The sequence below is a fragment of the Bos grunniens genome, chromosome 11 (genome assembly GCF_055505025.1).
Source record: "Bos grunniens cultivar Pamir isolate PY7600 chromosome 11, Bosgru_T2T1.0, whole genome shotgun sequence".
NCBI lineage: Eukaryota > Metazoa > Chordata > Mammalia > Artiodactyla > Bovidae > Bos > Bos grunniens.
In genome coordinates, this window is record NC_141175.1 from 32,007,843 (window position 1) to 32,022,784 (window position 14,942).

Genomic DNA, 14,942 nt, shown 5'->3' on the forward strand with positions numbered 1-14,942 from the left:
ATTAAATTGATGGTGTGTCTTAAGTCAGTTGCATTCATGGGCTCAGTTGCCATAATAAAAATACCACAGACATGGTGGCTCTAACAACAGAAATTTATTTTCTCATAGTTCTGGAAGCTGGGATTTCAAGATCAAGGTGTGAGCAATGCTTGGCTTGTTGATGATGCCTTCTCACTGCATCCTTCCATGGCCTTTTCTCTTGCACTAAAGATCCTTGGTCACTCTTCCCCTTCTTACAAAGACACCAGTCACATTGGATAAGGGCCCACCCCTCATGACCTCATTTAACCTTCATTACCTCTTCAAAGGTCCTATCTCCAGAGATAGTCACCCTGGGGCTTAGAGCTTTCACATATGGATTTGGGAGGCACACCATTTTGTCCATAACATAGTATCTTAGGATCAAGGAAATACAGCACAACCTTCATCATAAAAAAAAAAAAAAACAAGAAATGAGTGTTTATTGAAGTAAACAAGAGACATTTCCATACCTTCTCTGAAAGCAGAAATGTTCTGGCAGTATGTCTGACCCATTGCTGACCACCTCAGAGGCCTGGGCTCAGCCATCTTGGAGAAGACAGGCCCAGCATCCTTCTCCACCCACATGCTCATCCCCCAATTCAGGAGTGGCTCCTGCCACGCTCTCTACTGTCTCAATATTTTGGCCCCTCAGGCTGACACTGACAAGTCCCACATGTTATCAGGATCTCACATTTTGTGCCGACCTTAACAAGCCTTATAATTTAATCTTTCCTGAGTAAATCTTTTCCTTCTTTAACTACAGAATGAAGACCTACAAGACCTTCTAGCACTAACACCAAAAAAGATGTTCTTTTCATCATAACGGATTGGAATGCAAAACTAGGAAGTCAGGGGATACCTGGAGTAACAGGCAAGTTTGTTCTTGGAGTACAAAATGAAGCAGAGCAAAGGCTAACAGAGCTTTTGTCAAGAGAACACATTGGTCATAGCAAACACCCTTTCCCAACAACACAAGAGGCAACTCTACACACAGACATCACCAGACGGTCAATACCAAAATCAGATTAATCAATCTGATTGATTATGTTCTTTACAGCTGAAGATGGAGAAATTCTACACAGTCAGCAAAAACAAGACCAGGAGCTTACTGTGGCTCAGATTATGAACTTCTTATTGCAAAATTCAGACTTAAATTGAAAAAAGTAGGGAAAACCACTAGGCCATTCAGGTATGACCTAAATCAAATCCCTTATGATTATACAGTAAAGATATACAATGAAAAGATTCAGGAGACAGATATGCCTGAAGAAGAAGTAGCATAACGCCTGAAGAACTATGGACCAAGGTTCATAACATTGTACAGGAGACAATAACCAAAACCATCCCAAAGAAAAAGAAATGCAAGAAGGCAAAGTGGTTGTCTGAGAAGACTTTACAAATAGCTAAGGAAAGAAGAGAAGCAAAAAGCAAGAGAGAAAGGGCAAGATAGACCCAATTTAATGCAGAGTTCCAGAGAATAGCAAGGGAAGATAGGGCGTTCTTCAATAAACAATGTAAAGAAGTAGAGGAAAACAATAGAATGGGAAAGACTAGAGATGTCTTCAAGAAAATTTGAGATATCAAGGGAACATTTCATGCAAAGATGGGAATGATAAAAGACAGAAACAATAAGGAAATCACAGAAGCAGAAGGGATTAAGGAGAGGTGGCAAGAATACACAGAACTCTACAAAAAAAGATCTTGATGATCCAGATAACCACGATGGTGTGGTCACTCACCTACAGCAAGACATCCTGGAGTATAAAATTGAGCGGACCTTAGGAAACATTACTACAAAGATAGTGGAGGTGATGAAATTCCAGCTGAGCTACTTCAAATCCTAAAAGATAATGCCGTTAAAGTGCTGCACTCAATATGTCAGCATATTTGGAAAACTCAGCAGTGGCCACAGGACTGGAAAAGGTCAGTTTTCATTCCAATTGCAAAAAAAGGCAATGACAAAGAATGTGCAAACTATAGAACAATTGTGGTCATTTCAGATGCTCGTAAGGTTACGCTCAAAATCCTTTAAGCTAGGTTTTCAGCAGTATGAGAATTGGGAAATTTCAGATGTATAAGTTGGGTTTAGAAAAGGCAGAGGAACCAGAGATCAAATTGCCAACATCTGTTGGCTCATAAAAAAAAAAAACTAGAGAATTCCAGAAAAAATCTACTTCTGCTTCATTGACTATGCTAAAATCCTTCAACTGTATGGATGACAACAAACTGTGGAAAATTCTTAAAGAGACAGGAATACCAGATCACCTTACCAGTCTCCGAGAAACTTGTATGTGGGTCAAGAAGCAACAGTTAGAACTGAACAAGGAACAGTGGACTGGTTCAGAATTGGAAAAGGAGTACATCGAGGCTGTATATTGTCACCCTACTTATTTAACTCATATGCAGAGTACATCATGTGAAATGCTGGGCTGGATGAAACACAAGCTGGAATCAAGGTTGCCAGGAGAAATATCTGCAACCTCAGATATGCATTTGATACCACACTAATGGCAGAAAGTGAAGAGGAGCTAAAGAGCCTCTTGATGAGGGTGAAAGAGGAGAGTGAAAAAGCTGGCTCAAAGCTCAACATTCACAAAACTAAGATCATGGCATCTGGTCCCATCACTTCATGGCAAATAGAAGGGGAACAAGTAGATGCAGTGACAGATTTTCCTTTTCTTGGGCTCCAAAATCACTGTGGATAGTGACTGAAGCCATGAAATTAGAAGACGCTTGCTCCTTGAAAGGAAAGCTATGACAAACCTACAGAACATATTAAAAAAGCAAAGACATCACTTTGCTGACAAAGGTCCATATAGTCAAAGCTATGGTTTTTCCAGTAGTCATGTATACATGTGAGAGTTGGACCATAAAGAAGGCTGAGCACAGAAGAATTGGTCCTTTTGAACTATGGTGTTGGAGAAGACTCTTGAGAGCCCCTTGGACTGCAAGGAGATCAAACCAGTAAATCCTAAAAAAAAAAATCAACCCTGAATATTCATTAGAAGAACAGATGCTGAAGCTCCAATACTTCTGCCACCTGATGCAAAGAGCCAACTCATTGAAAAAGACTGTGATGCTGGGAAAGATTGAAGGCAGAAGGAGAAGGGGGTGACAGAGGATGAGATAGATTGACAGCATCACTGATTCAATGGACATGAATTTGAGCAAACTCTGGGAGATAATGAAGGACAGGGAAGCCTGGCATGCTGCAGTCCATGGGATTGCAAAGAGTTGGACATGACTTAGTGACTGAGCAACAACAATCTCCTGTTTACCTCCTAGTCTTCCTTTCTTTCTCCACGTGCCACATCAAGCATGGGGTAGGTGTCCCCTTCTGAGCTTTTGGTGCCACTACAAAGTCTGTCCAATCTATGTACCATCATATCACACACACATGCACAAACACACTCACACAGAGTGAGCCCCTTGGTGCCGGAATCTCTGTCTTAGTCAGCTCTCCACCTTCATGGCCCAATACACTTACTAGCTACATGTCCTCTATGCCTGGGTTTCTATCTCTGTAATTAGGAACAGTCAGCTAGCATTGATGTGAAGGTGAATGAGATGGTGAAATGTAGACAGTGCTTGGCTCAGAGTCAGTGTTCATATGTGACTGATGATGAGGAGATGGGTTTTTACAATAGAGAAGCACTCAGAAAATGTCGAGAGGAAGAAAGGAAGCTTTGTCTGAGTCATGGTTATGTGTTCTCCACGTTTTCTCCCCATGAGACCTAGCCATCCAAGTTTAGGCACAGGGTCACTTCTTAAACTAGATTTAAGGTGAATAAATGACTTGGGTACTGTCTAACCTGGGGCCATTAGGGTTTACAGTGACAAATAGTAAGTAGGCTCTCAAGAGTTTAACCCATAATAATCATGGCTATAGGGTTAAACTCTTGAGGGCCTACTTACTGTTTGTCAGACAAGATGAATAAGGCACAAAAAGTGAACTCAGTCCCTTCAATGCTCTGTATCCTGGTCCAGAGGTTGCCTGCAAATATTCTAGCATTTCCTTCTCCTGTTGCAGTGTGGCTCCATTCTGAGGTGTCCCTCATGGGGCAAACTGCTCACATCTCCAGGGAACACCCTAGTTAAACAGTGTGCTGGGTGTAAGTCAGGACCACCCACAGGAAAACATCACCACAAGAAACAGCAGCCACTCAATCTGATTCTGAAAGCCCACCTCTAGAAAGACCTCTCCAGACCATGATTCAAGAGGACAACACTATCTGTATGAAGCTGTTCACATGCAGGAGCATATAGGACCTTAAAAATACTAATAAGCATATAAGAACAGTCCAATGTGTCCACGCAGTGACTATAAAATATTCTATATCTTTGAAGAGGAATAGTTGGAAGTCTCTGCTTACAGTTAAAGAACAGACCCAAGTTCCATCTGCACTATGATTACAGCTGTGTAAAAATATATATGTTGTGGCCAAAACACAACATATGCCATGAAGAAGGCAGATATTCTGTTAGGAAGGAAGGAATTGGGGGAATTATGAATGGGTTTTCCAAATGCATGAAAAAGTCCTCAGTGCTTATATAGGAAGGTTTATTCAAAAGAATGCCCTTCATTAGTGAGTTCTCAGCTGTTGGGAACGCTCCCTGACTCGGGAGGATTAAGAATTCAGACAGTCCCAGTGACTGTCATTGTTCCAAATAGTCCATAAAATTCACGATTGGGAAAAGTTGGCCAAGAACATTCTCGGCATGGATGAGGCTTGTCTCAGATGGTGGTGCCTGCTGCCTCTTTGGGGTTTTCCCAATTGCAAGATGTTTAGTAGAGACTTCCTTTTGTTTCCTCCTTGTTGTGTATACTTTATTCATGCAATCAATTGGTGCTCACTAAATGTTTTTAAAGAGCTTCCGCGCTTGTTTCTGTGACATGGGTGGTGTTCAGTTCTTCACTTTGCCCAGAGGAACTCCAGGGGCTCCACGTAGCCCACCCAGATGAGGGAATCCAGGCATGGCTGCCACATAGGTCGCTGCAGGGGTATGTTTGAATAACTGCTGGTGTTCTGATATTAGTTCTACTGTGATGAGATTTTTAAGTGTGCAACTCATTTATTGAGCAATCTCAACATGATGGGATATAAATGTGAGTTTTCTCCATTCACAGCCTTTGATCGTATCTCATCCAATCTCCCATTCCCATCCCTTAACAACACCCTCCTCAAATTTCATGACCTTCTGATCATTATCGGTTATTAAAAGTCAGGCATGCTTAAAACTTCCATGTCAAATTTAATCTCATCTGCTCCTCTCCTTACAAGCAAGGCTGACAGGGACCTTGATTGCTCACAATGGGGGGCTCTGGCTCCTTTGTCCTCCCAGCCCTTCAAGGTCTGGCTATCTGGTGCTGGAATGGGAAGAGAGTAGATGAAGAATGCAAGCATCTCTACTTCACTCTGCTGGTGAAACCAGAACCCTACACCTGGACTTCTTTGAGGTTACTCCCTCCTCTGAACACTTTTCAACTCTAGCTCTTATCGCTCATGTGTGCTAAGGACTGAATGTCTGTATCACCCCTTAAATTATATATGTTGAAACCCAACTCCTAATGGGAAGGTATTAGGAGATAAGCCATTGGGAGGTGATTAGTCATAGGATGGAACCCTCATGAATGGGACTGCTGCTGCTGCTGCTAAATCGCTTCAGTCGTGTCCGACTCTGTGCGACCCCAGAGACGGCAGCCCACCAGGCTCCCTCGTCCCTGGGATTCTCCAGGCAAGAACACTGGAGTGGGTTGCCATTGCCTTCTCCAACATGAATGGGACTAGTGGTTTATAAAAGAGCCCCCCTGCCCCCCGCCAAATCTCCTTCATCGCTGCTATCACATGAGGCCACAAGAAGAAGGTAGCATTTATGTCTCTTTAGCAGACGCCAAACCTGCTGGAGGACTTGATCTTGGATTTCCCAGGCTCCAAAACTGAGAGAAATAAATGTTTGTTGTTTAAGCTGCCCAGTCCATCATGATTTCGTTATAGCAGCGTTTATGGACTGAGACACTATACCACCACATACCACAGTTTCTGCTGCTGGTGGCCACCACTCATCAGGCAACAGGCACGACAGAGTGCAGTTAACCCAGCCCTCTCCACCCTGTCTCTAGACTCAGGAAGAACTCACGCCCTCCTTGTATGAGGGTGTACACACAAGAACACTCAAGCCCACTAGTTAGTCCCTGTTTGGCTCTGTGTTCATGCTGCTCTCTCTCCCTTGTATTCTCTTCTGCTTTTCCAGGTATCAGGTAATCCAAGCAGACGTGTAATCTGGAGTTAGAATATGGGCTTCATCTTCTTACTGTAACAGCCCCTCTTTCAACTCAAGAAGTCAAGAATTCTCTTGACTTCTTGCTCATTTGACTTGCAGATCATGTGGAAGGTGAGAGATTCACTTCTCACAGTGACCCATGTGTGACAATGACCTCAGCCATGGTTTCCTTTCTTCTCAAACTGAGGAGATTCCCATCCCAGAGCTGATGGCAGCAGTACTAGTGTTGATCCCAGATGTTGTTGGTTCTCTCTTAGCAAAAACTTTATCCTCTATTTCAGCCTTGGTCACCAATTTCTGGGTCAATAGAAAAATCCATTCAATTTCCTATTGTGTGCACAAGTTTAGATTTGGGCTTCTATTTCTTTTGGACTTAACTCACAAAGGGTAGAATTGGGTTTTACTTGGTCCAGGCTTTGGTTAAAAAGTGAAGTTCAAGGGCCAGCCAAAACTACTACCAGGCAAGAGAAGGCTGCTCAGGGCACAGCTGCAGAGGGCGGGCCCAGCCCGAGTCCTGCGGGGAGTAAAGATAGGCACCAGGGGAATCCCCAGGCTGCTCCCCCCACCCACACCATCTGCAGAACCACCCGACGTGGTCATACCAGGAGACTTCCAGGGCTCCATGAAGGCTCCATCTTTCAGACACTCCTAGCTGAGTCACAGCTAATGCTGACCTCATTCAGGCAAAGCACCAACACCATTCACTGGAACTGGAAATTACCTACCTCCTTCAGTTTGGGGGAGGGAGAGGAGATCATTGTGATCATTGCCAACAGGACACCCACTTCAGCCCTTTATATGCGTTGTGGGCCAGTTAGTCACATCTTCAGGCTCTGACATCTTCCTTACAATAGGGCAAACCCCATGACCTCATCAGGATAGCAGGGGATTAATGAGATGATGCTGTCTGTGAAGCACATAGGACACTGCTTGACAGAGCAGGGAGAATAAATTCCCAATCTACCCACCTTCAGTGAGACCACAGTGACCAGAGATACATGGTCCCTCCGCCTTCAGGATGTGGACAGGTCCACAATCGGGGCACGTCTCACCATGACCACTGCCTCACTCTGGTCCAAGCCATTATTGCCTCTTACCTGAGCCACTGCAGCAGCCTCTGAAGTGAACCCTTGCTCTCACCCTTGCTTCCTACAGTCTATCAGAATGATCCTAATAAAAGGTAAGTGGATCATGATACTATGTAAACCCCTGCAATGACTCTTGTCCTTACAGTGAATATTAGTCCCCATGGTCACCTACAAGGCCTTCCACGTTCCACCCCCAGTTGCTCTCCTGGCCTATCTCCATCCAACTGGCTGACTCCCTGTTCCTCTGACACTGGTGGCCTGTTTCTGCCTCGGGGCCATTGCACTGAAGAGGAATATTCTTCCCCTTGACAGCCACATTACTGTTCCTTCCTTTCAGGTCCTGAATCAAATGTCACTTTCTCAGTGGTCTTCTCTGACCACTCTGTTTAATGTGGCATCATTCCCCCATGTGCCTCAATCAATGGCTATCCTGCCCCACTCCCCATAGCATTTTATCTCCTAACATACCATGTAATTTACTGATTTATATTACTGTCCATTTCCCCTTCCCCTACACACACCAGAATGTAAATACCACACATGCAAGAATCAGTGTCTGCACTGCTCATTGCTGCACCTCAGGATCGAAGACAGTGCCTAGTACACGTAAGGTGCTTAGGAATCCATTGAATGAATGACTAAGTGACTAAAAGGATAGGAGCACTCAGGAGCAGAAAGGGTAAGACCCAGTTAACTACTCAAAACGCAGGCTGCAGTCTAAGCTCAGTGTAGGGTAATGCTGAGACTGAATCAGAGGAAGGATGAAGTCAGCTCGGAAGAGGGTGTCCAGACTGATGAAGTGAGCTCCACCCCTGCCTCATCTCATTTTGGACCTAACACTGGAAATACATTTTGAAAGCATCCTCTTTAGTCATTCCAATCACTTGTTTCCTCTACACTCCAACTTGTCTAGGGACCAAAGTCTGAAACTTTTGCAAGTAGAAGCTGTGTTAAGCAGGAAAAAAAAAAAAAGTTCAATGGCACTTTAACCATTTTGACTTCAGAGAGCAAGCGTGATGCCTCAAAGCCTCCCAGCTGCTCCCTGCAGCTCAGCTCTCTCAGGTGCCTGCAGTCTCAAACTCTCTTTGCCCAAAACGTTGATTCACACCTTGAATTGAGGGACACAAGCCTTTCATGTATGGGGATCTCTTCTTTTCACATGAATTTCAAGTAAAACAAAAACTAGGCGTAGGACAGCTATAACTCACTGGCAAGCACTTGCTCCATCTAAAGGCATTCAGAGATGAACAAACGAATGAATGAATAATACCAGTCAAGTCAAACAAAACACTTAAGATCTGCAAACTGCCAGCCTACAGTTCCAGTCTTGACTGCAAGCTTAGCCCCTACAGCAGTGCAGAAATATAGTAGGCACTCAATAAATAGCTGATGCCTGACCACTGCAGATGGTGACTGCAGCCATGAAATTAAAAGACATTTGCTCCTTGGAAGAAAAGTTATGACCAAACTAGACAGTATATTAAAAAGCAGAGACATTATTTTGCCAACAAAGATCCGTCTAGTTAAGGCTATGGTTTTTCCAGTAGTCATGTATGGATGTAAGGGTTGGACTATAAAGAGAGCTGAGCACCAAAGAATTGATGATTTTGAACTGTGGTATTGGAGAAGACTCTTTTGAGTCCCTTGAACTGCAAGGGGATCCAACCAGTCCATCCTAAAGGAAATCAATCCTGAATATTCACTGGAAGGACTGATTCTTAAACTCCAATACTTTGGCCACCTGATGTGAAGAACTGACTCATTGGAAAACACCCTGATGCTGGGAAAGATTGAAGGCGGGAGGAGAAGGGGATGACAGAGGATGAGATGGTTGGATGTCATCACCAATTCAATGGACATGAGTTTGAGTAAGCTCTGGGAGTTGGTGATGAAAGCCTGGCATGCTGCAGTCTGTGGGGTCACAAAGAGTCGGACACGACTGAGTGACTGACTGAACTGAACTGATGGCTGACTCTTGGTATAAAGTATGTGCATGCATGCTAAGACACTTCAGTTCAGGTCAGTCACTCAGTCGTGTCCAACTCTTTGTGACCCCAAGGACTGCAGCATGCCAGACCTCCCTGTGCATCCCAGAGTTTACTCAAACTCATGTCCATTGAGTCAGTGATGCCATCCAATTATCTCATCCTCTGTCGTCCCCTTCTCCTTCTGCCTTCAATCTTCCCCGGCATCAGGGTCTTTTCCAATGAGTCAACTCTTCGCATGAGGTGGCCAAAGTATTGGAGTTTCAGCTTCAACATTAGTCCTTCCAATGAACACACAGGACTGATCTCCTTTAGGATGGACTGGTTGGATCTCCTTGCAGTCCAAGGGACTCTCAAGAGTCTTCTCTAACACCACAGTTCAAAAGCATCAATTCTTCGGTGCTCAGCTTTCTTCACAGTCCAACTCTCACATCCATACATGACCACTGGAAAAACCATAGCCTTGACTAGATGGACCTTTGCTGGCAAACTAATATCTCTGCTTTTGAATATGCTATCTAGGTTGGTCATAACTTTTCCTCCAAGAAGTAAGCATCTTTTAATTTCATGGCTGCAATCACCATCTGCAGTGATTTTGGAGCCCCCAAAAATAAAGTCAGCCACTGTTTCCACTGTTTCCCCATCTATTTCCCATGAAGTGATGGGACCAGATGCCATGATATTAGTTTTCTGAATGTTGAGCTTAAGCCAACTTTTTCACTCTCCTCTTTCACTTTCATCAAGAGGCTCTTTAGTTCCTCACTTTCTGCCATAAGGGTGGTGTCATGTGCATATCTGAGGTTATTGATATTTCTCCCAGCAATCTTGATTCCAGCTTGTGCTTCCTCCAGCCCAGCGTTTCTCATGATGTACTCTGCATATAAGTCAAATAAGCAGGGTGACGATATAATATAAACACTTCAGTTGTGTCCAGTTCTTTGAGGCCCCATGGCCCATGGTCTGCCAGGCTCCTCTGCCCATAGGGCTCTCCAGGCAAGAATACTGGAGTGGTTTCTGTGCCTTCCTCTGGCGGGTCTTCCCAACCCAGGGATCAAACCTGCATCCCTTACAATCTCCTGCATTGGCAGGCAGGTTCTTTAACACTAGCGCCACCTGGGAAGCCTGTGTATAAAATACCAAATTCTAAGTCACAGAAAGTAATCTAGACCTGTATTAGAGAGTCTTTTTTCAGGGAGTGATTCTCTCCGTTGGCAGAGGGAGTATATGGAGTGTTCTGTTTCTCATCCCTCTCTCTCCATGGTCTCTGATCCAGAGCACATGTGTAGTATCAGTGGGGAGAAGCTCATATTCTCCGCACAGAGGCAATGCCAAACAACAGGGTACAGAGGAGAGAATTGCTGGTGGGGAGAAAGAATTGGGCAGGGACAAGACCATGGTCCTTGCTCCAGGGTAGCCTCTGTGATATGCTGGGCTTATAATTGGTGCTCAAAGCACTTCCACCAAGTCTGTCCAATCCACGCTTCCCACACACGTACACACACCCTCCCACTACCCTCTCTGACCCACCTTCCCCCTCTTCTTTCCTAACTGCACTTTGGCTTAACCTATCAGTAGCTTTTAGAAATCCTCAGGACAAGTGCAGCGTTAAAACAAGTGTATCTCCATTTTATTGCACCTGTATTTCTTGTAAAGAGCAATTTCATTTTGTGTCTCCATTGTATTCAATCTGACTTTTGCACTCTGAAACTTCTTCAAACAAAGCTCTCCTTGTGAAGCAGGAAACACAGCTGACAGCCTCCTGCTCTCCCAGTATTTTTTCAGAATGAGGAAAAAAGAAAAAAAAGCACAGGGCTCAGCCCAGAGCATGCCAGCCGAGGAGCTGCTTCATCCTAGCGAAGAGAACAGAGAAAAGCCTTCGCCAGCTGTCAGCAGAAGTTACGAAGGCGCCACAACCCCTCGCTCATTCCACCTACTCCCTACAGACCCAGGGAGAACACTTAGGAACTCGTGAGTGAGTGAGTGAATATTTGCATTATTGTAATAGCCCCTTAAATTGTCTTTTGACTCTAATCTCACCTCTATCCAAATCATTTTCCACATCCTTCCAGAGTAATCTTTCATGTCACTCTTGTTGACCTTAAACAAATAGGCTGCCAGTTATTTCTCCAGCAAAAATGGGTTTACTCGGGATCAGTAAAGAACTGCGACTGGGGGACTACAGCCATGGCAAGCCATGTGCAAGTCTCATGCAACAAGGAGTGGAGAACTCTTTTATAGGGGGGTAAAAAATTGGGGGAGGCCTGCAGTTAACAAGCACCCACTGGAGGAATGGAGATTCTGAAGCTTTTCATTGGCTGCCCTGTGATAGTCTCTCATTGGCTGAGCCCTTCCTTGCCAGGAACTCTCTTCTTCCTGTGGGGCTCTGCCATCCTCAAAGGGCATGAGAGCTCCCCCTTCTGGCCGATTGAGGGTTTTATTAATTTTCACACTCCTATTCAAGACCATTCAGTGCTCCCAGGATAATCCAACCTTCCACCTGGAAGCTTTCCTGATGTGAGTGCCAACTATTTCTCTATTTGTTCTCTTACACTCACTCCCCTTCACCCTCCCCTCCAGCCAGATCCACCTCCTTTCATTTAAGCACAGGTCACACTCTCTATTACCTTTGACCTTTTGGCCATTTGTCTCTATGCCCAGACACAAATGCTCCCCCCTCTCCACTCCACCTGTTTCACCTGTTTAAGCCAATATTTTCCCTGATGGAATGAAAAAAATGGTGAACAAATGATGAGATCAAATGGAAATAGAGTTTGAGAGTTCAGGGGAAATACCTGGGTCTTGGACTGAGTTTGGGGAATCACCTAAGACTTTCAGCCCATAACTGAAAAGAGCAGCCTCTGCTGCTGGGTGGGGGAGACTCTGGAGGGTCCTCCAGGACCTAAAGCGTGTGGTGCAGAAAGAGAACATGGTGAGGATACAGTCAAGGGGAGCAGCGCTGGGGGCTAAGCACCTTCCCCGTATCTCCTCTCTCTCCCACCCGTCTTGTAGCCCATCCACTTGGGAATAGGCAGCCTCAATTCTCCCAACAAAGCTTATCTTCCTTTCTCTCAGTAGTCACATCCCACCTCAATCTGGGAAGAACATTTGTTCCATCCAGGGGACCACATTACTTAGAGTAAAGCTTCTAACAGCCCAATCAGCAGCAGCACTAGTTTGGCCAGAACTAGTCAAAGCATTTCATCCATGCTGAGTGTTCCACCTGCAGAGTACAGAAGATTCAGAACATTCTAATCAAAATAAAGCCCACTAGAGAAGAAAACCTGAGGAGGCGATGGCACCCCACTCCAGTACTCTTGCCTGGAAAATCCCATGGACAGAGGAGCCTGGTAGGCTGCAGTCCATGGGGTCGCCAAGAGTTGGATACGACTGAGCGACCTCACTTTCACTTTTCACTTTCATGCATTGGAAAAGGAAATGGCAACCCACTTAAGTGTTCTTGCCTGGAGAATCCCAGGAACCGAGGAGCCTAGTGAGCTGCCGTCTATGGGGTCGCACAGAGTCGGACAGGACTGAAGCAACTTAGCAGCAGCAGAGAAGAAAACTCTGGGATCTGGGTGGGAAGCAGCTCAGATCACTAGGAAAGGAAAAGCACAGCCCCTGCCTGTGGTTTCACCCCATCCAAAGGACGAGTCCTGGAGAAGCCCTTAGGATTGGAGGAAGACGTACCCAGTGGCTAGGGAGTTGCTTTCAGTGATGATTAGGAGACAAGTCAGTTCAGAGGAGCGAGCACATGTCCACTTCATCTGGACCAGAAGTTGCAATACAGAAAAAAAGTCTTACAGCAAGAAATAGAAACAACAGAGATCTCCCTTAGACAGCTTTTCTCAGTTTAAAAGCTAGTATGAACATACTTGGTTATGGGCTGAATCTCATACCCCCACAAAATTCATAAGCTGAATTCTGAACACCCAGCACCCTACTGCAGCAAGATGTGATCTTATTTGGAAGCAGGATTAATGAAGTTATAGTTAGTTAAGGTGAGGTAATCCAGGTGAGTCCTAATCCAATATGACTGGTGTCCTTATAAAAAAGAGAGAGTTGGACACCAAAAAATGTCCACAGGGAGTGTGTGTGTGTGTGCATGCTAAGTCACTTCAGTCACGTCCAACTCTCTGTGACCCGATGGACTATAGCCATATAGGCTCCTCTGTCCATGGGATTCTCCAGGCAAGGATACTGGAATGGGTTTCCATGCCCTCCTCAGGAAGTCTTCCCAACCCAGGGATTGAACCCATGTCTTGTATGTCTCCTGCATTGGCAGGCGGGTTCTTTACCACTAGCACCACCTGAGAAGCCCACAGGGAGAATGCCATATAAAGGTGAAGACAGTGATCTGGGTGATACTTTTACAAGCCAAGGAAGAGCAAAGATGGCCAGCAGGCTGCCAGAAGCAAGGACAGAAGCCTGGAACAGAATCTGCCTCACATTACTAAGGAGGGTGCACCCCACTGACTACTTAATCTTGGACTTTGAGCCTCTGAAACCATGAAACAATAAATCTGTATTGTTTAAGCCAGGCAGTTGGTAGTATTTTGTTACAGCAGCTCTAGTCAAGTAATTCAAAAACCAGGCAATATAGCTAGATAATAATATTGGGTTGGCTTAAAGCTTGATTCAGGTTTTTCCACCACATCAAATGAACTTACTGACCAACCCAATACTTTTCCTATTCAATGTCTGTTTGCAAACACAGTGAACCCCTCTGAAAGTCCTATGCCAGCGCTACCACTGCATTGGCTACTAAATGCTTCCGAACGCTGCAGGTGCTTCACTCCTGGCCATCATGGAAATCCCTTGCCTGTCCCAGGGACAGAGGGACAATGCACGATTGCTGTTAGGAGCCAGGGCTTTGAAACCAAGCCGACCTGTGTTTGGATCCCTCTCTTGCCACTTACGAGGTGCGTGGCTGGGTGACCCTTCCTTGTCAGTGGCCTGGAGCTAGCAGCCCTGCCAGTTTTGAGGGGCCATTGTGAAAAGCACCTGAGATCATTAGCGGTGCATCACAGGTCCTGGGACGTAGTGAGCACCCAGAAATGGAAGCTGGCATGACACTCGCCAAAGAGAATGGCATTCCATTAGGGGTCATTCCTTAGATCAGCTGGTCCCTTAAAGTAAAAAGAAAAGATACCCAGATGCATCCAGTCCTGGCTCCTGACATGGCCCAGTGGACTCCTTGGCAGCGTATGCTGACCCAGCAGAGGGTCCACCCTGAGAACAAGGAGGAGGAAGTAGCAGATGGTGGTGATCAGCTTCAGGGCCTGGATGGAAGAGAGAACAAGAGGAGCTGGAGGTCAGAGCAGCTCAGCACGTGTGTCTGACAAGCAGCACCAAGAGGAATCGCAGCCGTCATCTGAAGGTTGACCAGCTCTCTCCTGGCTGGCGGGACACAGAGTTCCTACCCTGCAGGGTGCACCGTGGCCGCCTGCTGCACACCTGTCAGAGCGGAAAGAAAAGAGACCCTTAGGTCATGCCAAAGCTGGAGAGAGGTTGCCTGGAAGTCACTGATAGGAAACGTGTAAGTCACAGTACAGTCTGGGCATGTCAG

General features: G+C 45.4%; 1 protein-coding gene across 42 annotated transcripts in view; it reads right to left on the bottom strand.

Annotated features, from left to right (window-relative positions):
• Positions 1-14,942, bottom strand: part of LOC147362813 (uncharacterized) — a 47,421-nt gene that overhangs the window by 6,105 nt on the left and 26,374 nt on the right. For 5 of the 42 annotated variants that reach the window (XR_015136517.1, XR_015136508.1, XM_086325733.1 and 2 more), the window contains 3 exons: positions 14,797-14,830; positions 14,526-14,655; positions 10,977-11,226 (listed from right to left, as the gene is read on the bottom strand). Coding sequence is in view for 24 of the 42 variants with exons in the window: in XM_086325743.1 (XP_086181869.1) it covers positions 11,190-11,226; positions 14,526-14,655; positions 14,797-14,830 (201 nt within the window). In the remaining 18 variants the exon portion in view is untranslated. Of the gene's footprint in view, positions 1-9,937; positions 10,251-10,974; positions 11,227-11,413; positions 11,474-12,168; positions 12,276-12,462; positions 12,597-14,443; positions 14,831-14,942 lie in introns of those variants that run through there. The other 37 variants (XM_086325728.1, XM_086325742.1, XM_086325741.1 and 34 more) reach the window with 22 other exon arrangements.